General features: G+C 36.6%; 1 protein-coding gene across 2 annotated transcripts; it reads left to right on the top strand.

The window, feature by feature from the left end:
* Window positions 1–2: 2 nt before the first annotated feature.
* MARCHF5 (membrane associated ring-CH-type finger 5) lies at window positions 3–27,008 on the top strand. Of its 2 annotated transcripts, none has more exons than XM_002191209.6 (6): window positions 3–311; window positions 15,740–15,942; window positions 19,802–19,932; window positions 23,118–23,301; window positions 23,473–23,639; window positions 24,792–27,008. In XM_002191209.6, exons 1-6 carry the CDS (start codon window positions 268–270, stop codon window positions 24,906–24,908), a joined length of 846 nt encoding a protein of 281 aa, XP_002191245.1. In that variant the 5' UTR covers window positions 3–267; the 3' UTR covers window positions 24,909–27,008. The 2 variants fall into 2 exon arrangements, with proteins under 2 accessions (XP_002191245.1, XP_030131994.1); XM_030276134.4 differs by having other exon boundaries at window positions 24–311; window positions 19,832–19,932.

Below are 27,008 nucleotides of genomic sequence, written 5' to 3'. Positions count from 1 at the left end.
GGCGCGCTGCGGGTCCGGCCGGCGGTGACGGCGGCGCGGTTGCGCTCAGCGCTCGCCGCCTCTCCCCGCGGCGGCCCGGGCGCTCCGTCCTGCCCCGGCCACCGGCTTGCGCCGCGTCCCACCTGCTGAAGGAGGGGCCGTCCCGGCCGTCTCGCGGAAGGGCGGATTTGCCGCCTTCCCGTTCGCTCCCCTTTCTCCGCCGCCGCACGCGTGACGCCTTTGTCAGGCTCCGGGCCCTCGGCTGGGCCCGCTCCTCCGCCTGGGGCCATGGCCGAGCAGACGGGCTTGGCGCTGCCGCAGACGATGGACAGGTACGGGGAGGGAACGTTCGGGCTGGGCCTGTGAGCCCCCGCGGGGGTTTGGGGCCGGTGTTTCGTGTTTTGCCTTGGTGGTCGGACAGAATTTGTGCGAGCGCTGTGGTGAAGCCGCTACCGCGGGCAGCTGAGGGGCTCGGAGGGATCGTCCCGCGGCCCTCAGGAGGTGAGGGTGTGCCTGGGCCGGGCCGGGCTCTGGGGCAGCCGGGGGCTGCAGTCCCTTTCCCTGGGTCTAGGGGAGCCTCCGAGTAGGGAACGCACTGACGTGCACGTACAGTGAGGCACCGAAAGATGACCTAAGCTTAGCCGGCCTTGTGTGTTTTGTTGCTGGTTTTATGATCTGAAGAAAGCCTACAATTTCTGGAGCGTTCTTAAAAATTACAACTTTAGAAGTATTATGACTTAAGCATCTTTCCTCGTCTGTAATTACTAACTTGTAAATTCTGTTTATTATATTTGTTTTCTCTATATGCTTTTATTTGAATATGTAGCACTTTCACCCTGTTCCGCTTAGCACTTCAGATTCCTTAAGTGTAATTTTGACTCATCCAGGAAGCCCTTGCAAGCTGTTCCTACAAACAATAAACCACATTCATAGTCTGTTATTTATTGCAGGAGTTGTAATGGCCTGGTATCTCAGAAGGTGAGGATCCAGAAGCAGTCATGCTTCTGTTGATGAACCTGTCAAGTTTTCATCATAAGGAATCAAAAAGAACCCTGGTGGTTTTGTCCTTTCCAGGTCGCCTTTAAGGAAAGAGTATTTGATGAAATACAGGTGATGGAACTGCAAACTAAGGGAGGCAGGGATAGAACTTGTGCAGCCTGGAAGGTGGGAATGAGAAGTACCAGTTTGATCTAGAAAGAGGATAAAAGTGATTTGGGGAGGGAAAGTTTATGTTCTAGAAAAACTGAAAAAGTAAGAGATGACAAAAGGATGATTTATGTTATAAAAGTATTGCTGAATCAACTCCTCTTAAACTAAAAAAAAAAAAAAAAAAAAAAAAAACTAAAACAAAAAGCAACAAACTTTTATCTACATCCTGAGTTTTGTAGTCCAGTAATACATATTTAGAGTTCTAGGAAACCATAATAATTTGAGTGGATGCCCTGATGCCCATGGCTATTGTATCACACTCTGAAGTCCTAGCTCACCCTATTGGGAAGTGGCTGTGAGGTTGTGTTTATAATCTTTGTTGTGACCCACTGTTAAATTAAACAGTTAATAAAAAAAAAAAAAAGAGGAAATTAGTTACCTGCTTGCCAGTTCTTCAGTTGTTACATGTGGGTTTTGATGTACATTTAATATTCTGTATCCTTTCAAGTTTGTGAAATTATAATTTGTGTCTCTGGCTCATTTCAAGGACTTTTTTAGTATACTTGGGGTAGCTTGATGTGTAAAACAAATGGACAGCATCTCTGATTTCCTTAATATCAGGGACAGCAGGGAAAGAATTTGAAGTACCTAAGTAGTGTAAAAGGTGGTATGAAGAGAGGCTGGAGCTTTCATATAAGAATTCCTTTGGCTCATTATAGGAAACTTTAGAAACAGGAGTGTCACAAGGGATGAATGTAGTAGTAAGAAGGAACCAAGTATTTAGGATTTTAATTTAATTCAGAGTGTAGCACATCAGTAGAAGGATTTTGGACTAACCAAGACCTCAAAATGCAGATGGTATAAATAATTTTTCTGCTTTGTATTGGATTTGTGGAGCAGGGTTACATTTGAATAAAGAGATTTTTATGCATCTGATGTTTCTGAAGGTTGTACATAACTGTGGTTGTGTTGTTGGTAGTGGTGATCAAGAGAAGCCTTCAGTATTTCATCCTAATGGACATTCCCCATGATTAAATTATCTGTGGGGATTCTGAGGAATGGAAATACTTCTGTGCTGTTATCTTTTTTGCTCATGACAGATATTTTTTTTTCCACAGTGAGAAAAAATATGCAAAATCTTTAATTGCTAATGATTATAGCTAAACACAAAGTGCATACTTTAAAATAAAATAAAGGTCTTTTAGTGACGATGACTTTCATTTGGATTCTAATAGTTAAGGAGGGGAAAAAGAAGGGTTTTCTTCTGTTTTCAGTACCTAGATCACCTCTGAGAGTGGTGACATGCTGTTGTCATGTCTACTGCAACAACTGATCAGGAATCAGTTGTTGCAGTAGATCTGAGTGCACGCACTGCTTTGTGTACAAGGGTCAGAGCTCCCAGAGCCAGTTCTTTAATTCTCTGCTTCTGAGAGGGAACAGCTGGATTCTTCCCTTGACTCTTAGATTTTGTACCTGTATATATCAACCTATATAACAGGTTTATTTACTTAATAAAGTTGGATTTCTCCAGTGCAAGGACTGACTTGATAGCATCATCGCATTGCTGCCTGGGATTCATGTTTCTTTGATGTGTTTTATGCTCCACCCTTAATTTGCCTGCATAATTTCAGTCTAGGAAGCAATCCATGGATTTATAAGAAGGTAAATAGTTGTTAGGATGTAAGGAGTCAGTTACTCAAAATTTCAACCTAAGGATTTTATACTTACCTGAAGGATTCACTGTAGCATAAATACAAGAAGCTTGAGTGTTAAGTGACACTACATTGTGGATTGTCTCATCTGCAGCATTTAGGAAACTAATCCATATGATTGGCATCATCTTTTCTAGCCTCAAAATCAGAATTTCCATCCCTCCTGTAATTTTTTTTCTTCTCTGTCATGTTCAGATAACAGTTCCAGATAATAATTCTTAAGATACTGTTCCTTTTCTGCAAGCAGAAGTCTTTTTACTCTATGGCGAAACCCCGTATTTCTGAAATAATGTGTACACTTTTACGGCAGGTATTAGTAATCTGGCTAAATTGTGAGATTTTATTATTTCATTATTTTAATGCCTTTGTTCTTGTTAGTTTACTGCATAAATTACAGAATGATAGTAATCTTCAATAAAACTTGAAATTATGTGGCAGTTGGGTTTTTATGTGCTGCTAATGTGAGCTCTAATGATGAAATGTACTCATATTGTTAAGCTTTATTCTCCTGACTTCAGCTGAATTACATGTGGATTACTCTTGCAGTTGGTTATGCCAAGGCTTCAGAGTGCTGGGGTTCTGGTTTTCAAAGCATATCCTGTGCTAGTGATTCGTGGTATTTCATGTACTATCCAAATTAAAGACAACTGCTCCCTTCTTTCCCTATATTTGCCACCATGGTCAGAATGGTCACCATTGCTTCTGTTACTTCAGTCTTTAGTGATGTCGGTCAACATTTGATGGATAATCTGTTGAAGGCTTGTCCAGGTACATGCTGAAGAATTAACATAGTGATAATTTTAGTATGGTTTCGTATTTGAATTAGCATTCTTAATTTTCTGACTGGGTGGTAGTTGCTTAGTTGTGGTCAGTATCCTTGATAAAAACTAGAGCAAGATGATGTGACTTTAAGTATCTACCCTTGCCTTTCCCTATTGAAAGGAGACAAGAGAGCTGAAATTACAGGTAGACTTTAAAAGCAATTAAACAATAAATTGTAGTTTGCTTAAGAAATTACTTTTACTATCAAGAGAGGAGTATTGTTGCAATTAAATTTTCTCTTTTCCATATCATTGATTTATTGGAAAAATGCTAGCAATTGTAATTGAAAAATTGCAAAATAGAGTTGGATTTTCTATTTCAGTTTTTTGAACTGTCTTCTGATTCCATAGTAATTTTTTTTTCCCCAAGAAAAAAAGTGCAGGCACTGGTTTAGTTTGGTTTTTTTTTCACAGTTAACTGTTGATACTTTAGTAAGCTAATACACAGTTTTGGATTAAGACCCTAATGCTACAACCTCAACAGTGTAATTAGTGCAGTGTGATCCTTGATTAAAGGTGTTTATTCTGAACATCTCAGACTTGTACTGTATGTTGTGCTCTCTCTCGCTGAGGGAAGTTGACATACAAGTAACTCTTTGTAGGAGTGGAGTTCACCCAGATATAAGATATGCAGAGTAATAAGCAGCATAAAACACAATACAGGATTTATGTATTATCTTTTTTTTTCACAGAATGCCATCTCTGCAGTTACTCAGTCTGTTTGTTCTACTTGTACTGATTAAGCATGTCTCTCTTCCTTGTCCTACCTCAATTATTTTCTTTCTTCACAACAGAGTTAAACTCTTTGGAGAGAGGTCTTCTTAACTTTTGGTCAAAGTCTGCCAGTGTCTGGAAGTACCTGGCTTTCTATTCTTCCTTGAGAGTAGGTTATTCATGCTCAGAAGGAAAGGGCATGTAAGAGTGGAGAATGGACTGTGCTGGGTTAATCTCTACCAAGGAAACAAGGGGTTTGTTTTTCTCTGTCCTTAGCCCAACTATTTGGAAGTTGATGTTGATACAGGATGGAAAAAGCAAAATCACACATATCTCGGAGAGTGGGTTTTAAGAAAGAAAGCTTGAAACAATAATAGCTTTATAATAGCTTGGCTTTCTCATGACTGCTGCATCCCAGGTACATCCCTTAGTATTTTGCTTCACTTTATCATGAAGATTCTATGTAGATTGACTTCTTCCTGTGTCTTACCAGTAAAGATGATTAGTGGAGACTTAGTGCAGACCTGTACACTGCCTTTTGCCCATGTGAAATATTGCAAGTGTCAGCATGCTATTTATAAACTATCTTAACCTTTTGACTGTTGTCTAATATATTTATTTTTCTGTCTTTGATGTTTGCTTTCATATGCTTAGGAATAAATGTATGTGTTTCAGTTGCTGCTTAACAATTAATTTCTACCTGCAGACAGTAGGTAATAATTCCTATTTAAGTGTGAAGAAACTCCTGAGAAACAACTTACAAATTTTTTATACTCAAACTATTGGCATCCCATGTATTATGAAGGCACTCAGGTAATATTTTCATTTGTTACATTCACTTTTTCTAAAAAGACTATACAAACTCCTATTTATTGATCTCTTCCATATAGAAGTGTTCAGACTCTGTAATAGTGCCTAAAGCTCCAATGGTTTCCTTTGCCATAGTGTCTTTAAGTGCTCACTGAAGTGGAAACTTCTGACAGTTTATGCAAATGTGTTGAATAAGTATATGTATAATAATTTACAGACAAATATCAAAAAGGTTAATGTTTCAGTTTTGGAACAACTTTTTAAAGTAATATTTAAAGTGGTAATGAATATGCCAGCTGTTACGGCCTTTCTGCATTGCACAGAGGGTGGAAAATTCCTCATGTGAAAATAAGTGCTTTCTAATGAACATTTGTGTTTTCCCCTGAGCAGCAGAATGGGCCAAGTATTAGATTTTTATAGGATGTAAATACCAACCTTTATCAAAAGAATGTGTGACTTGTTCATGCTTTTACTGGCATTTGTTGTTTACCCCAAGTAGCAAATTCATCACCAGTGCAAAAGAATAAGAGGACTCAGTCTGGAGCGGTTAAGGCAAACTGCTTCTGGCTGATGTTTCTAGACAAAACTGTTGAGATTACATAAGCTGGTGACGGGGCTGGAGCACATGACTTATTAGAACAAGCTAGAGGGAGCTAAGCCTGCCTGAAGAAAGGATGGTTTGGGAGGTCTGATAACCTTCTTCCTACCAACAAGGTTGTTCAGAAGACTGACTGTGGAGGTTCCTGGCAGGATGATGAGAATCATCTGTAAATTTCAATAGAGAAGTTTTCAGCATGTGTGGATAGGAGTGATGCAGTTGAGCTTGGGGACAAGTTGCCCAGTGCAGATGTGGATCTCAGCCCATGGGGCTTTTCAGAACCCAGCTGGAGAACACTCTGCTGTCTGGTCTGAATTTGGTGTTGCTTCTGTCTTGGGCAGGAGGTCTGACAAGATCTCCTGTGGTCCCTTCCGAGCTGCAATTCTGTGATACCAAGTCTAGATGCAATCCCAGTTTAAGGGAACATAGCACTGCATTTGCACTGCATAATTTAAACATACTATGCTGGAGGTGCCAATAGGGAGGTACAGTCCACTGACACCTTCTAGCAAATCTGTACTTGGTCTTCTTTAGCACCAGCTCTGAAATTTGTACCTAAAAGTTAACTTCCTCTCTAGCTGGATTGGGAATTTGCTTTTTATCTCTTAAGAATTTTTGCTCCTGACATGTTAATGCTAATATGAATGCTTTTTGTCAAAAATTCCTGAAACTAAATGGAAGTGCTTATGCTCAGGATTTTTGTGTCAGCGATTCTGGGGGAAGGATTAGACACTTCCTGCCTAAGACTACTGTAGGATAAGAAAACTTACAATCAAAATGTCCATTTCTAAATGCTGCTTAAAATATTGCACTGAAGTTGTATTAAATCAGGGGCTAGCTGTTCATTTATTTCTAAGTTAACATAAAAATTAAACTGGCCTGCTATATAATAGTTCTCCCTATAACAAGTAAATACCAGTTGATTTAAAGGCTAACCAGGGAATCCTTGCATGTGCTTATATTTGGAAACAGCTTTTACAGAACCAAACTTTTTGGATAAGTGTTGCTCATGTTTCTAGGTTTTCAGGTGATTGCTTATGGAAAGTATGGACTGTGTAGTGTTCTCAGTTTATGTAACTCTGCCTCTTTCCTCCCATGACTATGCAGCTCTTCTTCAATGTGTACATAGTAAAAGAAACTGCTAAAACAGTGGAAAGATGGTAAATAAAAGAGTTGTCATGGACAAGAGGGGCTGGCATTCAGTGCCATTTTTTTTAAGCCATGTTGATATAATTATTTCTTCACATTCTAGAAAAAAGACAATACCCTGTATTTTAAACCTGCAATGTGGTCATTATGTACCTTCCAGATCTCTTCTCATTTGTTTCTTCTAAGTGCCTCCTGGAATGTGAATATTTGTGTTTAGAAGTGGATATTTTTTATTGGCCTAAAATGTGCCAACATTTAGTTAGCTTTCTGTGAGGGATGTAATTACAGAAGACCATGTGCAGGGTGCTTGTGACTGTTCTACTGGTGAGTCACGCAGTCGGTTCCACAGCTTGTTGAGGAGAGTTACTTAATGTTATCATCAGACACCTTGCAGTTTTGTTGACATTTATTCAGAGTAAAGACATTTCCAAATTTTCAGTGTCTGCCACATTTGATAAGTGGTTTTTGTTCTTTTGTGGTCCTTTTTGTTGCCCAATAATTTATCTTGTAGGCATTTAAAATTTTTTTGTAATTTTTGGGTCAGAAATTGTTCCAATTTTTATTATTAGGATTATATAAGATGACTGACTTAAGTATAGCTTTTTGGTTTGTTCTCTTATACTGTAAATTTTCCGTGAAAAAATAGAAATTGTAAACTGAGAATAACTTGAGTAATAATATCTGTCATAAACTCTTGAGTTCAAAACAATTTGTTTGCTTTGGAGTCTTCCACTTTTTGCAGTTGGAGGACTACAGTTCCATTTTTTTTTCCTTTTTTTTTTTTTTTGGAAGAACACAACAGGAAGACTGCTTATCCTGTATGGTCAGTTTAACCATGAAACTCTTTAGGAATACATTTTAAAAAATCAAACTTTTATTTCACAAGTACTTTCCCTAAGAATTGAATGTAAAGCAAGGAACTATGTTTGGTTTCTGACAGATGTCTATGCTAATGTACTTACTTTTGTAACTAAAGCCACTGTGCCTAAGGATTCATTTGTACGTCTGCGTTAAGTGACACTGGGAAATGGCTGCAGGAGATGGAGCTTGCAAGATACAGACTCAGTGAATAACTTTGTGTTTCTTATCATTGTGTTTCTTATCACAGCAACAGCTTAATGTCAAGATGGTTACAGTTTTAGCAGGTCAAATTTGGTCTATTCTCTATGTAGGTCACTCCTGATACTTGTAGCATCTGTCATCTACTCTGTACATGGCACCACAAATACCAATATTGATATTTTTCTGATGCAACTCCCTTCCCCTTTCCCCCAGTGCAAAATAGCATTGTTGTTTAATAGAAACTACATATCTTTGTCTTCCTTTAGTGTCTGGTCATCTTAGAGGTAATTAATAAGTAATTAAGATGTTTAAAGTCACATTCAAGGAAGTAACTTTAAATAGCCTCTAATGTGTAATTTCCTCGTTGCTTCACATCTCTCCTGTGTTTGGGATTACTGACAGATTTTTCAAACAAGGCATGAGAAAATGTTTTCCCTGTATCATATCATATGCAATCTGCATTATAAAAAAATCCATTAAATTTTTAAAGCATTAACTTAATGCTATTAGAATTCTTGCTATATATGTACTTGACTATGTGTCAACTTTCTGTTCAAAGCATGTTTCCGTTTTGGAAGTAAATAGTTATGTGTATATGGTTCTTTGTTTAGGTTTTGTTTGGTTGACTTTTCTTTTTCCACTTAGTTTTAGTCACTTTTGTTTTTCTTGCTAAGATGGTAAGAATCAGTGTTACCCATCCCCAGCAGGCATTCAGTAGCTTTTATGTTAGTTGTAGCCCAAACCACTAATATACATTAGTAAGAGCTCAGTTAGCAAAATGTATAATGTTTTAGTAATAAAGTGCTTATTGTATGACTAGTAGTTTTTCCTGATTTGTCCTTTGTACATGTCTAGAAGGGCCCTGTTCTCCCTCCCTCACTTAGAAAATAAAACAAATGTTTCTAGCATCAAAATTCATTGTACATTTAAAGGCTGATAGCAAGGCCACTGAGCTTTGATGATTTCTCATATTTTCTTTTTGAAAAAGAGTATGGCAATACTAAAGCCTTTAAGATAACTGAATTTTGAAGACTTTGTAAAAGGAACGTGTCTGAATAACTGGTTGCAAAAGTTTAATTTATCCAGAATGAAATCTAATTTTTTACTGACTCTAGATTTTGGCAAACTAGAGACCAAAACCCAGCAAGACAGCTAGATCTGAGGAGGGATTCCTTATTCTAAGCTGGCTAGAAGCAAAGACCAGAAAAAAATAAGGCTGAATTTAAGCACAATAGGTGATGCCTGGCAGTCAAAGGTTTAATTTTATCCACAAGCTAGAAAGCAGCCAGCAGGATTCAGTGAACTGTCCTTTACTCATATCTCTGCCTTTATATAGTGCAGTGAACTCAATTGTAAAATATTTCCCCTTGTTTTAAGCTGTAATTAAGAATATAATAAAGCATGAATTGAACTTCTGATAATCAGTAGATCTTTCTGGTGCACTTTCTAGTTAATGATTCTATGGGGTTTTAATGTGTTTGTTTACTGAGTTTCAGTTATCCACATACTTTTGTTAAAAGCCTTTTAAAATCTAGTTTATACAATGTCATTTTGAGGTTAGAGGAAGTCAGAACCTATATATAAATACCACTTCTGTATGTTCACACCAACATTAGCTTGATTTTCTGTACTTGAGCTGTTTCTATTGAAAGCTTTGCTAGTTACTGTTGTGTTTAGATTCTTAACAGTGTCTCCTTTACTCAGCTTTGCAGGCTGTCTTTGATGACTAGGCAGAGCAGAATGGAGTATAAGGTCAGATGACTTTCAGGACTTCCTCTGAGAATTTTAGACTTTGTTTCAAGGTGACAACATGTTTTCTAGCTGAGTGATACAGGCTGGCATATGGCTGCTATGCCATGCTGCCTTAAAAGCATCTGCTGAAGTCCCCAAGGAGCATCTAAGACTGCTATTTTTGCACTGATGTCTGTTCTTCACTCAGTGTATTTCCCTTGTGAGTTTTTCCTTTTAGGATAGTGTAAGGGTGTTTTGGATTGAAGATTGAAGTATTTTCTACTGTGTTTGTTGGCCAGGAAAATACTGGGGAAAGAGCAATGTTCCATCCAGCAAGGAGGTTCATCTCTCCTGGCACTTCATCTCCTCTGTGAAGCATGACATAAGCTAACATTTCTCAGGTTAATGGTATTCCTTTGTAGCCTTTATCAGGGGCTGGTAGGCTAGGCTTGCATTCTCTCATGAGCAGGCAGTGTCCCTCTAGCACAAGATCCTATTGCTGCTGGTTCTTCACACACAGGGAAAGGAAACGCTTAGTGGTAGCATTTGTAATGAGGTGTTTCTCTTGCTTTTTGAGAGAACAGTTTACTGTTCCCCTACTAAAATTCCAGCCAACTCCAAAGCAGCCTAATGCTACTAGGTAACTCTATTTTTCTGACATCCTAGTCTTCCAACTTAAACATGGTCTTGTAGTACTTAGAGTGATCTAAGTTGTCTAGATTAATCTTTGATGATAAATAGTGATAAGCTTTACACTAAACTTGCCATCTGGCAAGTTTAGTGTAAAGCTTATCGCTATTCATCATCAAAGATATTTTATGTGTCAACATCGACTATGCGTAAAAAGTTGTTAATAGAAGCTCCTGAAAAATTGCCTCTTCCAAGCAGCAGACTTGTGGGTCATCCTTTAGAATAGTGCCTTTTTGTGGCTAGTTATTGGAACTCTTTCAGTCATTTGTTTCAAGGTACCATTTCACTCCTCACTGGTTCTCTGTGCTGTTGTTCCTATCAGTTATGTTTCAGCCTTTTCACTTTCTTCTTTTTGGATGTGAAATTCAATTGCAATAAGCTGCTCAGACACCTTGTGCTTAGCAGGACCAGCATGCTTTACTCTTGCAAGATATCAGTAAATTCCTGCCACTTTAGGGAAAAGAGCTTTATGATGTGAGAGAAATGCAGAAAATTTCTTGTTTTATGAAGGAACTGTAATGAGAGGGAAAATGTGTTTCTAGCTCATGATTCCAGAGCATGTCATGCATGTTCAAATTTGCATTTCCCACAGTAAGACTCAGATCTAAAAGTCAAATAGAGCTTTCTTTTCTGAGAAGTTTTCTGATTTTGCTAGCCAGTCATATTTGTATGCCACTGAAAACAAGGGGGGAAATTCTAAGATGTTCCCATTCCCATTTCAGTACTGAATATTTGAAACCAGATCATAAAACAGCAGTGCTGTCCCAGTCTAGCAAGTGTTTATCCATTAAGTGCTGTGGATACAAGGATATCTGCTGGGCTTTTGGGGCTTTAGAAGTTTTTACAAACTTCTACAAACACACAAGTTTTGTGTGTATAAAGAATCAACATACTGCTTTTAAATTACTTTTTTGTATTGCTTTACACAGTCACGCCTGATTGAAAACAAAACTGTTTCATTATGGATTCAGCTTTCACAAATTGAGTCAGATTTGATTTAAATAACATGAATTAGATACTGTCTTCCCTCCCATCTACGACTGGTTTTGGAAAAAAGTAACCCTTAGAAGGGGTATAGCTTACTAAAAAGGAGAGCACTCTAGATATGTCTGATACTGGAGGTCTTAGGGATGTGTTGGAGCTGTAGCTCCAGCCAGGTAGCAGAGAGGAGGCTCCTTACTGGTAAGAAACTTGTGGTTTGGAGGAACCTAGTTTTAGGCAGGCCTTGGCTTCTTAGTCATGTAACATTTGGAGTATAGGATCTCTAATCTTCCATACAACTTTCTCCCCATCTGCTTTGCTCTTAACACAAACAGTGCCTTGAAAAGAGTTTGTCTTTGCTGGAGAAAGAATAGATACAAAAAATGCTTTATTCTTAGAGTCAGAATATAATTTTTGGGACTGGAAAGCTTCTTCTGCTGGGGAGCTGAATCTAAAAGGCATTTGCAACCTTATATTCAGAGCTGCAATAGTGATACTGGTCTAGAGTTTTGTATGTTTTGTTTTGATTTTTTTTTTTTTTTTGAGCCAAGGAAGTGTGGAAAAATACATTAGTGTTATTGATTTGGCTATGTAGAAAGTCATCAAGGAAAAAGGTTCGAGTTTCTATCAGAAACAATGCTTTGTTCCACCTTTTCAGCCCTTTCTATTTCAGGTTATCTGAGTAGCAGTCTGATTCAGTGGTAAGAATCAAGGTCATATTTTATTCAGTACAAGAAAATGGAAAATCTGGCAAGAGCCTGGATACCTGTTTTGAAATGGCTTTATTTAGTCCTTTCTGCTACCGCTGCTGTCAATGGAAAGAGATAAAGCTGATGACAGTATACAGGGAATTTACTGTTCATTATTCATGACTTGCTAAAGGTTTAAATCTGTGAAGGATTTTGTTATTAATTTAATAGGTCTTTCAGGTTTTCAGGTATGATTGGCTGGCAAGAAATTGGATGAAGCAATTAAAGAAAAGATGCTTTTTTTTTTTTTTTTTACTTACTAACTTTGACAGAGAACTTGAGAACAGAATTTAATCTATAACCGTTGTCATGGACAAATTCACTAGTTAAATTGCAGTGTAGCAAGATTATGTTTATGCTTAAATCTGTCATTATTTGGATAAACTCTAGACTTATATTTTGTGATGGTATCCTCAGACCTAACTAGCTCTGTTGTGAAGGCTTTAATTTATAAATAAAAATCTGAATTACAAATTTAGAGCAGTTGTAGGCTTAAATAGAATGTGAAATGAGTGAGTGAATGTTTACCTGTAATGTAGAAAGAGCCTTCTGAAGAGGAACAATTATCAGTAGTGTTGTATAGTATTATTTGTTCTTAAAGTAAATTTGAGGATTCTTAATGTAAATAAAAATTAATGAACAATGCCAGAACTTGTATTCCGTAAGAACTTGATATTGAGTGCAATGAACCAAAATGCCAGCCATGCTTTGTAGTCCTTACAAATCTTAGTTGTGGTCTCAGCTTTTTCATCTAGATCCTTACTAATTTGTGGCTTGTCTGTCTTTGCTCCTCCTGCTTAGGAAGGTTAATGTGTCCTTTCATTTCATCTTTTCCTCCTGTTACTGTCATCTAGAAAAGCAAAAGCAAAAAACAGACAAACAAATACAAAACCCCCTCACGAAAGCAAGCAGCAATTGCCTCTTTTCACAATTATCTAGTATAGGGCAACCACTGTTAATTGGTTGCTTTGTATCACGAATGATCTGAAAACACATTTTACTTTGGTGCACACCAGTACAACTTCAGAGAATTCATTGGTGAAATGATGCCAAAATTCTGATTGTGGTGAATCTATCAGGTTTGAATTGACCGTAAACCAGACTGAGCAGTCCTGAGGGTTTTATGAAACATTCTTTGGAAGAAATTCTAAGGGGGAAAATAACAAAACTGAAAGTGTATAGATGATATTTTGAGTCTCTGCATGCTGCAGAGTTTCTGTAATGTGTCTAAGTTTGTTTTATGATAATTATACTTCGCTCTTAAACCCTATTTTTAATGAAGCATGAAGAATAATAAAAACAGACCTAGAACTATAGTATTTTTTAAATTCTTGATTAATACTTAAGCATGGGAAATAACCCTGATGTACAAGGAATAAGTTATTAACATTCCCAAAGCTTTTAGTGTATGTTAGCTGAGAAATTTTGTTTTCCAAACATGCTGGAAGATCTCTGGCTGGTTCCTGGACTATTTTGGAAAAATGAATCTATGAAGCCAGTAAGGCCCAGCGTGTCCAGGTGTATTTAAAAGAAAGGAAAATATTTGATTGCTTCCTTTCCTTAAAACAAGGTGCACATTGGGAGCATCAAGGCAAAAAGAAGGGTGGTGTTACAGGAGTCAATAGCATGACAGTTTTGATACAAACCAGTGTGGGGAAGGACAGAAAAAAGCCAAGTCAGGCTTTGATTTTACCTTCCCATTAAGATGAATGGAAGAAACTCCAGTTCTGATTGCAGATGTCAGTCATCAACTGAAAAGCTCGAGTTTTAGACCACCACAGTTTAAATTTACATCTGTACCTACTATAATGTGTCCTGTACTTACCACTGGACATGTGGACATTACAGGTTCATTTTATGGATTGTTCAATATTAAATTGAGCAATTTCTCTCCGGTCTTTCCTGGAATCTGACTCTCAAACTGTATTCCCTTTTACAAATATGTTAGTAATAAATTGCTACATGTTGCCTTCTGCTGTGACGCACTTGCAACTTTTTCAGCATACTACTACTACTGTAGATATTATAAAGATTTAGTGCTATAAAGAATGTCTTGCAAGTACTTTATAGGCACAGTCATTTCTATTAAAAAAGCATGGGTATTCTTCTGTAAAGGAGCACTTTCAATTTACAAGTAGAATACTACCCAAAATAGTGAGGTCTTAAAAGCAAAGTTGTTGGACAACACTATTTTTCATTTCTTGAAGTTGGAGCCTGACAAAATTAAATTTCTCATTGCAGATTCCTCCTTCTTTTTCCTCGAAGAAAAGTTAAACAAAAGGAAAAGTGAGAGGAAAAAGCATAATGAACCACTGTAACATCCTGCCATAGAATCCACAATCATTATTCTCAAATAATAAAATTATTTTGTTTACGAGCGTCAGAGCATTTCTCAGTTTCTTCTTCCTCAGTTACTGTCTGTTAGTTGTTGCACATAAGAAATCTTTTAGTGTTTTGCCTTAATGATGTTACCCAAGTTGTTAAGCAAACAAAACTTCATCATCAAAATTGTGATGTTAAACTTCAGTTCAGTCACAGTGTCTAATTAGTTTGTGTCTTGGTAGTTAAATTATAGGGAGGCTGTTGCTGTCTTCCTTTATAAGGGTATAACTATGATTGTAGTGGCTTGCATAAAATGTTTTTAAAAAATAAAACCATTATAAATATATATATATATTTATAGTAATATTCTTATATTGATAGACTCTGGTTTATTATATAAATTTCAATATCTTCATTATGGGAATTAGCAAATTGTTTCACATTAAAAATTACTGGCTGAACATATCTGATATTTTCCTAGTTTAGATCCATGTTTTGCTTTCTTTTATAAGTTGGCCAAAAATCTGGCCTAAGCATCAGACCAGATATCTGGGACTTCCTGGTTCTGTGCTCCCTTCAGATGAGGTTGTATAGACTATCAGTCTTGTGTTTTCTCCTTACAGAATTAATATATTTGAATTTTCATGTCCACATAATTGTCCAAAGCAGAAATTTCCTCCTCTATTGGTCCAATAGTATTCTTGAAGTAATTTGTAACTTAATTTATATTATACAAAGTCAACTTGTTTGAACTAAATACTTCATCTTTTCAAAGAGACCAAATGAATTTGATATAATTGCTTAGAGTTTTTTGTGATATATTGTATCATTTGTGTTGTTTTACCATTTAAGTGGATTCGACTTTGTTTCCACAGTAACGGACTGCAGTATTGATCTTATATTTTTAAAATGAAAAAACTTACCAAAATGTTGTAGAAGGAGATGATAAAACATTAAAAAATATGGATTTTCCATATGTTGAATTATTCAAAGGTTGGACTATAGTCTCAATGCTTTTTAATCATAAATTATCTAAAAGTTTAATTAATAATTCAGAAGGTGTAAAGCAGTTGTTTAGCTCTCTGAAAAATTATGTTTATTATGTTGATTTTATAGCAAAACTGAGGTACAAAATACAGTTCTGGTGATTAAGAGTGAAATAATAACCATCATCTCCTCTAGATGCATATTTTCTTAAGCTGTATGCTTTCACATGTGAATGTTTATTTTATAGCAGAAAATATCTCTTTTTTTCCCTTCCTGTGATTACAGAAGCTGCTGGGTTTGTTTTGCTACCGATGAGGATGATCGGACAGCAGAGTGGGTGAGACCCTGCAGGTGCAGGGGCTCCACCAAATGGGTGCATCAGACTTGTCTGCAGCGCTGGGTGGATGAAAAGCAAAGAGGAAACAGTACTGCTAGAGTTGCTTGTCCTCAGTGCAATGCAGAATATTTAATAGTATTTCCAAAGCTAGGTAAGATACAGATAATGTAAATTGTTGCTTATTTATTTGTTCTTGCTTTCTTTGTTTTTTTCCTTTCTTGTGCTCAGAGCACCACCTCTGGTGGAAACTTGTCTATTCCCTTTTCCAGGCAGAAAGAAATAACTTTATATTCTGCTTGCATCCCATTTGGTGGCTTAGTTAAGTATGTTTACAAATTTTGGATGTATTCCACCTAGGTATATACATAAATCTTGCCATTGACCTGTAATTATTTCCTGGCTAATGGGATTATTTTTCTTGTTGAGCAGAAGGTGACTTCTTTCAGCAGTTGCCACACAGCACATAAACACACCCTTTTTTTGACTCAGCTTGCAGAGACACTTACCAGAGGAAATTCAGATGAGAATTTCCTAAGCAGCACATGGTATTACTGGAAAAACATACTTTCACTTTGGTCAGGAGGTGTTTCTGAGGTAATATTGCCCTATAATCAAGAGACAGAATATTTATGATTGCTGGGTATGGCTCTAGCTCTCTGTTTGTCAAGGTGAAAAAAAAGTTGGACATGGTCTTCCAGTCTCTTACTTGAGTAGCCAAGTAGGATAATGCACAGTATGTTGCATGTATTTAAATTAGCAGTGCTTGCTGTTATTTCAGCCCTTGTTTGCCCATGTGTTCTATGGGATATATTAAGCCCATATATAAATCAAGGAAATTAAACTTAAGTTGCCATGGAAACTTAAATTTTGTTTAAAAGTAAAACTGCTTGTTATAGAAATGGTGATGTAGCAATTGAGTGCAGGCATTGAGGATTTTAAAGAAGATTTTTTTAAAGCATCTTATTTCTGTAATAAAAGAGCTGAAAATAACTCACTGTCAGTTCTTTGGGACAGGACCTCTTTCTTATTCGCTTAAGGGCTGACGAAATTAAGGTGTCAGGGGAATTTTGAGTGATGACATTTACTTCCATGATAGAACACTGAGTAATAGGAAAGAAAAGATACACAACAGTACTGCATTGTTGATATAAAAAAAGACATAAACCAGTATGAAACTTACTGCAAATTATTTGTATAACAACCACAATTCGGCTTTGCTGAAAAAGGTAACTCTCCATCATAAAGAAGGTATCAAATGATAACATTTAGCATTGGCTTTGAGAAGAAAACTGGGTTTTCATCTGGACACCGAATGCACCACAAAACTTGACACTGTTTGAAATTCTTGTTTGTATCTTGACTGATGAAATTGTAATGTAAGATGCATTTGCATTTTATTTTGACAATGGTGAAAAGGGGTAGAAACTATAATTTGGACAGGATACATTAACATAACAGGTATTTTAATTTGCTCCTGCAATTCGTGGCATACTGTATTTGAAAGCTTAGATTCTAACATTCCTGGATTCTGAAGCTGGTCGGTCTAAAATTCTTTCATGAGGTTGTTCAGCTCTTGCATGCAAGTGAGACTCCCTTCATGTATTTTGATATATTTTCCCTAATAATACCATCTTTTTCCATTTTTAAAGATGAGGGCATAAAAGTTCAGACTTGTACAAGACACCAGTAAGAGAGCAGGGAAATGAATCTGGGTCCATGGAACATCAGTCATGACCTTGAAGTGCCTTAAACAAGTGAGCCAGCCTTGCCCTTTTGTAGCTCCTTCTAGTAACCCAAAGCTGTTATAGCACAATTCAGCTACAAGTCAATCAAGGTCACACCAGGCAGAGTAAGGACAGTAAGAATTTTCCAAGAAGCCTTGCTAGTGGCCCTATTTCTTCTGCAGCAGGTGTCTTTTGAAGACAGTATTAGTCATACCCTTCCCTGAGCCATCACAGTTCAGAGACTTACTTACTTGAAGACTTCCCTAATGTACTGCTGGAAACTTTTTTCTAAAAATTCTGTGAAAGGATACCCCCAACACAAATTTTCATTTATGATTATAGTTTAGAAGTAATATCAACTTGAGGAGACATCACTGGATATAAGTAACAGTGGGTGTTTTTTTATATATTTACTAGTTCAAAACAACCTCTCATGAAGTATCTCAAAATCATAATTCTGTTTTAGATTTGATAGTGCCAATCAGTTCTGGTGATTGGTGGGAATTATGTTCCTGTGAGCTGTTTTCTGCTCTTTTGAGAACTTTCATTAAATAGAAAAATATTGTTACTACTTTGAAAGTAACAAAAGTATCTCTTAGATAATTACTTCAGTTTAATAAAAAGAAAAGTTTGGCAGAAAAGCTCTTTAAAGCATGATATATTTTTCAAAATGAAAGATATTTTTGTTTCATATTTCCTTCTTTAATTTGAGTATCAGTTATATTTATTTTCCTGTTTCTTCCTCTGTACCACCTTAAAAAGCAAAAACGGTTTTGTCCTCCTTTCTCACTACTTCCTGTTTAAGAGCTAATTAAAAGATTTTTTCAACAATTTTTTCCTAGTATTTTCTCAAGATTCAATACCTGATTCGCTAGCCAAGTTTCTCTTAATAGTATCAGTAGGTGAAATTTATTAGTACTTGTGTTATAAGGCAACCTTCATTTGAGTCTCCTGTCTTCAAACATAAGTTTTCAAAATGGTACAACCAATTTTTTCAGTGACTCTGGGAAACAGTCAAGATGTGTAAACTACTGTGCATTTAGTACTTGCAGTTATGACCTTGTTGCTACTTCCAGCATACTGATAAACATCCCTGCACCTTCTTAAGTGTGCTCTGGAAAATCAAACACAACTGTTAAGAGTTGAACTGGATGTTCCTGTTGCTTTTTTTCCACCAGCTGACTTGAGCTGAGTAGAACTGGGGCTTTTGAAATCATTCACAATAGAGCTATTCTCTAGAAAAATAAGAACTAACTAAGTCATGAAACAAGTCACAATTTTGTCACTGGTAAACTTTGAGAGACATGGAGGATTAGTTACTTGAGGAATGCCTGTAGGCTGGTTTTGAGAATTGTCACTGATTTTTGGTTGGAAAAAGTAGGAGGGAGCTCACAGGAACTGTTCATGCATATGAGCTGTGGGAGGACAGTCTGTATATAGAATTTGTTGACAAATACAAAAGTATTGCAGATTATGGTGATGGTGGTTTTCACTTTCAGTGAAAATGAACATACATTTCAGTGTTCTGGCTTTTGTTTCACTCGTGCTCTTGCAGTCCCTCAAAGAAAAGATGCAGGCATTGCCCTTGTTTCCCTCACCAAAGGTAGTCAGGGTGTTTATTTATTGTCTTGCCCTGTGTAAGTCTGGAAAGTGCAGTTGTACATAGAAAGAACAATGCACCTATTCATGTGTTGTTGTCAAAGGCACTGAATAACCTGAATAGGAGTGTTTTTTCCTCCAGTGTTTTGAGAGGTGATCCTTTACAAATACTGAATGCAGCCGCTTCCAGTGGAAGGAGTCTTTTGTATTAACTGTGCTACTTTTTACTACATAGCAGGATAGTTTAGTGACAGAATTTTCAGGTGAAGCTGTCAAAGATAAGGACATGAAGTACATTATAACAAATCGGTATTTTTCCTTTAGAAAACTAAAATATCTAACAAATAAAAAAGGCACTAAGCCTAAAGTGGTTTCTACAAAAGAACAATTCTTACTCAACACAAAGGAAACTAATCGGTGGGTAAATTAATGCTTTAAGCAGTGTATCAATCTCCTGGAAAGATTATGTGGTAAATGAAATGGTAGGTAGGCAGAAGTTACAAGTTTAGCTTAATAGCTTTTTAATTATATATTCTCAGTTAAACAGCACGTGTGGTATGTCAGACTTGTACTTTGCCTTGTTTGTTCTTTCTTACTGGTGATAGATGCTGACTTTTCTACAGTATGCTTTTATCTATGTGTATCTATATATATCTATCTTGAAACCTTACTTTTCCTTTATCATAGGTCCAGTTGTTTACGTTTTGGATCTTGCAGATCGCCTGATCTCAAAGGCATGTCCCTTTGCTGCAGCTGGTATCATGGTGGGCTCTATATACTGGACAGCCGTTACGTACGGAGCGGTGACGGTCATGCAGGTACACACATCTTCCCTCTTCCTGCCAGCTCTGAAAGCAAGAGTCAATTCAGACTCCTCTTTCCTGAGCTTAAAACATGCTTAGCTGCTTTCAGTGTAGTTACCAGTGAATTCAAGATGGTTTTTCATGTTTAACTGGTCATAGTTTATAACTGCAAGTTTGCCTGTTTGGGCATGGTTCAGTCTGCAGCTAACAAAATCCACTACTGCTCTAGTTGGCTGCCCTGTGTATGGCAGACTGGTGAACCCAATTTGTTCTCGTGGAGAAGGTGCCATTACCACCTAGCTACCAATAATGAGTAACTCTTCAGTAAAGACATGAGATTTAATCTTTTATTTTACTTAGAGAAAAGCTTTGCTAGTAACATTCAAAGGGTTGAAATTGAAACATGACAAACTATTTTCTGGATAATTTGATTTTTTTTAATTGTATAAAGGAAAATACATGCCCTAAATGATGCAATTCATTCATAAACAAGAAATGCAAAGCACTGCAGATTAATGTTTTAATTACTTCAGACTGTATGATTAGTTGAAAGGGGGAAAACAGTTTTCCTGCTTCTGTTCTTATGAACTTGCTGTTAAATAGAAAAGTAATGTTGACAGGTGGTACACTATTAACTATGGAAAGACTTGTTCATGGCAATTCTAGTTCAACCACAAGACCAGAGTTTTCAGAGACTGTACAATCAGAAGCACTTTCGTTACCCTTGTAGTTGTTGAGTCCTATATCAAGTCCATAACCTGTGTTTTGCCTGAAACCATAAAAGTATTTCTGATGCTAATTCAGCTGTAGATAGAATTAACAAACCAGTGTGTTAATAAATACTCCTCTGCACAGTTCTACTTTTAAATATAAAACATGGTTATTCTCTTATAAGTAATTTGGGTCTAGTTCTTGGGATGTGTGGTACTGCTCTGCACTTCTGCAGGTCACTCCCTGTCAAGATGGTGTGCTGTTTTGGTTCAGTTTCTTTGTGAGCTATGTTATCTGAAAGCAGAAATGGAGCCCAAATGAGTGGTTGCAGTTTCCCTGTACCAGTGTGGCCGAGGGTAGGGCAGCTGCATAGGTGATGTGTAATGGCTTTCAGTGCCACCTGCATTCCAGTGGATGAGTCTGTGTATTACAGAGTGGTGCACTTAAGCATTTTTTCATTGGATATTTTGTTCTTGTGGCTCCCAACAGGAGCATTACAACCATGTGTAATACTACAACGAGATCTTGGAAATGGAGCAGTCCTTTTCTCCTTGCTCACTGCTACACTGAGCTCTTTTTCTGTAGGAAATTGTGACCTTTTTAGCCACCCTAGAACTCCACAGCCAGATGGAAAAATAAATGCTTTATTCTGAAGTTGTTTTGCTTTTGAAGTGAGGATCTGTCTAAACATTAGTTTAGGCAGCTGGTCAAATGCCAGGTATGAAGAATTCGCTATTTTCATGATTTAGTGTTTTGATTGTATGGATGGCATGCTGGGCAAGACAATAATTTAGTTTTGCTTGTCGAGGAGGAGATTGAGCAGGTAGTAGAAGGGAAACTGTTCCACCACATTTGCCACCCCAACTTTGCTAGGTTTAATGCAGTTTTTCTCCTGATGTATTTCAGACTCCTTTCCTTTAGTTGAAGGGCCAGAGAGAAACACAGAAGCTATTTTTAGACTTCAGGTGCAGAAAAATAAATACAGAATTGACATTGTGGTAGCTAAGTCAGTAACAAGTCAGATGGAGTTACTGAAAGCAGAGAAATACAGTATTCTAAAGCAGAGAGAGACAAGATACTGAGGCATTTTTTGATGGACAATGTCTATAAGAAGAAAAAGGATAGTGTCAGACTTCACAGCTTGAGTAGAAGATACTGAAGAAGCTAGAAGACAAATGCTGAATGTTTTTTCAGGAATAATCTTTTGGCAGCAACAATATTGGTTATGCCTATTTTTAGAGGCTGTGGTATAGAATATAACTTCCTGTTCTAGAGGTGTAACATGGAATGCTTTTCAGAGCAAGGCAAAAATGTTTGAAGGTACTGTGGTACATTACTGTAGCTTCTTCTCTGTGTCCTACCTATTCCAGAAGTACTGGTTTAGTTATTTTCCTTTTTTAAAATTTTGCTGTTGTTTCATGTTCTTACCTCCTAATTCTAATTTTTGTGCAATTGAAGGCCTGGTAAGTTATTGTACTTGTGGGGAAAACAAGAAGTCAATGAAAACACATCAGAAAATACAGTGCTTGACAAACATAATTATTATTTTAGTGTTTTTAGTCCTCCCAAATTCTTACAGAAAAAGTAATGAAAGAGCCTGTTCTTCCTGAAAGCAATTCAAGGACTGTATTAGCATTTATACTGCTTAAATTGTGACAAATCCAGAGAATATCTACCACTCTAATATAATTTTTTATCATCAGTCCTATTCAATTTATTTAAAATTAAAACAATGTACTTTTTAGAAGACATAAGGCACCGTTTTGTTACAGTTTTAACATGTGCATTTTATAAATGGAAAAATCTGATTTTTTTTTTTGTATGTCAGAAGAAAAGTGGAGACACAACAGTAGTAATGATCATTTAAAATCCTTGAACTAACTACATTTGAAAATAAGGTACATGTGAAGATATGCTGCTATTTCCACTACAGTTGAAAATAATGTTCATCTTCCTGCATTGTCCAGAGAAACAATAGCTAAATACTGTGATCTCTGTTATGTAAAGTATTCCTAAAAACCATAAAATTTTGAGAAAAACATCCTGAGGTACCTACTATCAATTTATCCTTTGAACAGTAGTATCTGATCAGTTTCTGAGTGAAGAATAGATTGTTGTAAAACTGTAAATTCTTAAATGCATTTTGGAAACCCTCCTGTATTATTAGTGTTTCAGATATTTTGACTTTTATTTACACAGAAACACATGAAACCTTTCTTGAGATGGTAGGGAATTCTGTTACAGCTCTCTGCAAGATTAGTGATTTGCAAAATAGGGCTGGTAGCTCACCTGCATTATGCTCCATAAACAACCAAGGATACAAAGAGAAAACAATAAATTAGAAAAGACAGTGTTCTTTTTTCTTTAACTTAAAACATGTGGGCAGCTTCAAACAAACTCCGCTTTTTAAGTTACATTTTTGTTCATTTGTACATTGTAACATTGATGTGGCCTTTGTTTTGTTTCTCAACTATATGCATATTTTCTAGGTTGTGGGTCACAAAGAAGGTCTTGATGTGATGGAGAGAGCTGATCCTTTGTTCCTTTTGATTGGCCTTCCTACTATCCCAGTCATGCTAATACTGGGCAAGATGATCCGCTGGGAGGACTATGTGCTCAGACTGTGGCGCAAATATTCTAATAAGCTACAAATTTTGAACAGCATATTTCCAGGTAATGTGATTACATTTAAAAGGAAATGCCAAAAGAAGAGACATAGTTCTCAAAAAGTAGTTGGGCTATAGATTCATAGTGGAGTGGGCAGTGGGCAGTAATGTACTTTCTGTGTTCTTTTTTGAGGCAGTGGCTGTGTAACCTTTTCTTCCTCCATTCTAATCCCTTTAGGCATTGGATGTCCTGTTCCTCGTATCCCAGCAGAGGCCAACCCTTTGGCAGATCACGTCTCTGCCACACGTATTCTGTGTGGAGCTCTAGTCTTCCCTACTATTGCCACAATAGTTGGCAAGCTGATGTTCAGCAGTGTTAACTCAAATTTACAAAGGACAATCTTGGTAAGATTCAATACTCTTTGTTTCATAAATTATTTTAATAAAGGAATATGAAGTGTTGTGAAGGAGGGAGGCGAAGGAAAAAGGAACATAAATTGATCCAGTATTTTAAGAGCAGCATTTGATTAAAGGAAGAGGTTTTTTTAAGGTTGCCTGTCTTAACAGTGGACAAACATCATGTGTTTGTCTTTATGACTTTCGTGACAAGTTCATGACAAGGATGAAAGTTTTATGTGGCACTATAGTAGGCAGGCCTTAGCAGTAATTAAGGCTGACAATGAAGATGAGGAGCCAGCATCTTCTAAGAACAGTTTCTGTAAGGGAAGACTGGGGTTTATATTATAAACCTTTCAAAATTAGCTTTTGTTTACTGATTTTGAGATAAACACTTAGTTTCTTATTTTAATAAGGAGAGGAAAATTACCTCTCCATAGAATTCAAATGGAGAGGGGTATGAATGGCAATCTCTTCCTTTGTGAATAACCTCTCTGGTTGCAGCCTTTCAAGGACAAGTACACTGAGTTTGGTAATATGGAATCCCTGCTTATCTGGCTGTCACCATAGCCCATTTTCAATTCCTGCGTTTTTATGCATCCCTCTTATACAGAACAAACAGTGATACTGCAAATGTTCATGCAGACTAAAAGCTTCTTGGTGTCTCATTTTGAAGACTTGAGATAAACATACTGTAAAGTTTTCTAGGGGGAAAAATAGTTTGTTTTACAAAAATAGATTTTATTTTATTCCACTTTTGGCAAGTGCCATTTTTCACAGTCTAGTTATAGAATGGTTATCAGTACTATTCCTTGTGCCTTGTATAGTATACATTCAGAGAAGGGAGGAAAGTAGATACATATCTGCATTTTCTTTGTTCTTAAAATAAGATTTCGATTTTTAAGATTTAGAATACTGGTGAGACTTCCAAGGAAATAAAAGTTTCTATAGATTCAATCTGTAATCCCTTTAACCTCTGTAATAGTGCATTGTGACAGAAAATTTTGAGATACTCATTTGGAACGGTATTAATTAGTTAATCTTTAGAAGAAAATGCCATATGTTTAGAAAACAAATCTTCTCTAACTGGAAATTTTTAAGAACATTTGCAGTGATATGGCACTGAACTGTGCAGGTTTTCAAAATATCTTTTTATTTCAGGGTGGAATTGCTTTTGTTGCTATAAAAGGAGCTTTTAAGGTTTACTTCAAGCAGCAGCAATATTTGCGCCAAGCTCACCGCAAAATTTTAAATTATCCTGAACAAGAAGGAGCGTAAGGCTGTAACCTCCAGATATCACAGAGTCTCACCTAACAGGTTTCCATGTTGTATTGGTTCCATTGTTATTGCACAGTAGTGGAAAATTGTGATAAGTTGCTGCTCCTCTATTTTTTTTTTCTTTAAATACAATAAAGCACTGTCTTGTGGCAGGGTAAATCCTTTCAGCAACCACTGAACCTGAGAATGTGATTTAGCTTTCATTATTTTTTGGGTATTTCTGTTGGGCAATAGGCTTTTGAATTATTTTCTTTAAGCCAATATACTGAATGGGGAAAAAATCAACTACAGAACATTTTAAGTGTAGTTAGGTAAGCTATATCCAAATGCCTTTTCTATAGGTATTTTCATACCCACGCTGTCATTCAGTTTAGCATTTCACACAGTGAAGGGAGATTGTTTTACAAGGGGAATGTGAGTCATTACCAAGGAGAAATAATTTTCCTTGGATTTTGCTGGTATCAAATGGGGAGCGTGAAGTACCCAAATGACAGAGAAAGCAGAAGATGATCACTCCCTACAGGACTTGTATGTCAGCTTTAACCACCTAAATGTTAGGTGTTAAAATCAGCATGGCTTTCAGGTGACTCTTTTATTACTGGTAATTTTCAGTGTCCTGTTGTATCTTCTGCAGTGCCTAGTGTCATTTTCTCATGGCTTTACTGGTTTGTAACTGGTGCTGGATAGCATTTTTTCCTCCACAGTAAAATAATTACAAGGGGGAAATAAATTTCAGTTGCTTATTTTGTAGTTAAGTATTAGAGACTTGTTTAGTTTCCATATTCCTTTATGTTGTGTAAATACCCACAGAAATCCCGTGAGAAAGCAGCATTGAACACTAAAGCTCCATTTGAACTGCCAGAGCAGGGCATCCCCTGAAGCATTCATACCTGAGTGTGTAACTCAGCTGTGCTCAGGACTAGGCTCCCTGCCCTAGTGGAAGTGCTGGCTGCAAGGGGCTGACGCTACACTTTGGGTACCTGAGCTGAGCATCCTGCCAGCAGGGTACTTGGCTTAAGGTAACTTTGCTCCATTTTGTAAAACACTAAGGATAAATCTTAAATGTGTAATAAAGTTTATGTAGACAGTAAGTTTTACTGTTCCCATATGTCTAAAGTAGTCAGCTGAGGGAGACATTAGCACTTCCATTATTTGATGTATTTCCAAACCTAATTTCAACAGAAATTGACTGTTCTGTGAAGTTAAATTCTGACAAACGTAATATGGCCATTGCATATTCATACCAGACCTAATCTGGATTTCGTATTTGAAGTTCGTTCTTAAGAACAATTTCTTTGTTTTTCTCCAAGTTTTTTCTTGTTCATATTAGTATGTCAAATGCATGAAAAATAGCTTGAAAAATCTTTGAGTAGAATTATTCATAAGTAAATATTTCTTTTCACCAGAAATGAAGTAAATGCAGAATGGACTTCCTATTTGACTGCAATAATGTATGTTAGGAGAAATTCAAAGTAAGGTACCTTTTCTATAGTATGTTTATCTTAATTACCAAGATGTAATATTTTAAAACTGTACAGAATTGTATATAAAGGCCAATTAGTATTAAAAACCTATACAGGTGTTAAAAATTATACACTCAATCAATATCAAATACTTTTGAGGCTCTTGCTGTAATGGAAGAATTACTATAACCTTGTAAGTCTGCTGATTATATTTGTCTTAGTGGGCTCACTTTTATATAAAACCTAAACTGAGTAGCAGCCTCTGAAAGTTGCTACACTCTGTAAGATAGTCTTGAAACAATATAATATGTATTTCTTACAGAATTCCTCGTTTCAAGAAAACAGCTTTTCTGTGGTCTTCACTGTATATATTTCCAAACAATTTGTTACTGTTTTTTAAAGTCTCATGGAGAAAATTGAATGATGCTAATTAGTGGGTTTGAAACTTGTTTAATGGGAAAGCTCATTGTCTTCTCTGGAAGTTAAAGCTATTGTAAAAATACAATTATAAAATACTGTATGGACTGTAAGATGATTTCACATGAGTGGTTAAAGGTCATTACTCTGTAAATCTTGTTTTTAAGTATTGAAAATTGTAGTTATGGTGAATTAGGTTGAATAAATATTTTTTACACTC

The sequence above is a fragment of the Taeniopygia guttata genome, chromosome 6 (assembly GCF_048771995.1).
Source record: "Taeniopygia guttata chromosome 6, bTaeGut7.mat, whole genome shotgun sequence".
Classification (NCBI taxonomy): Eukaryota; Metazoa; Chordata; class Aves; order Passeriformes; family Estrildidae; genus Taeniopygia; species Taeniopygia guttata.
This window is presented reverse-complemented; position numbering and strand designations above follow the sequence as displayed.

Coding starts and splice junctions, on each gene's coding strand:
- MARCHF5 (XM_002191209.6), top strand. CDS start 268: ATGGCCGAGCAGACGGGCTTGGCGCTGCCGCAGACGATGGACAG. Junction 15,943..19,801: donor AATAGTATTTCCAAAGCTAG/GTAAGATACAGA, acceptor CCTTTATCATAG/GTCCAGTTGTTTACGTTTTG. Junction 19,933..23,117: donor GAGCGGTGACGGTCATGCAG/GTACACACATCT, acceptor CATATTTTCTAG/GTTGTGGGTCACAAAGAAGG.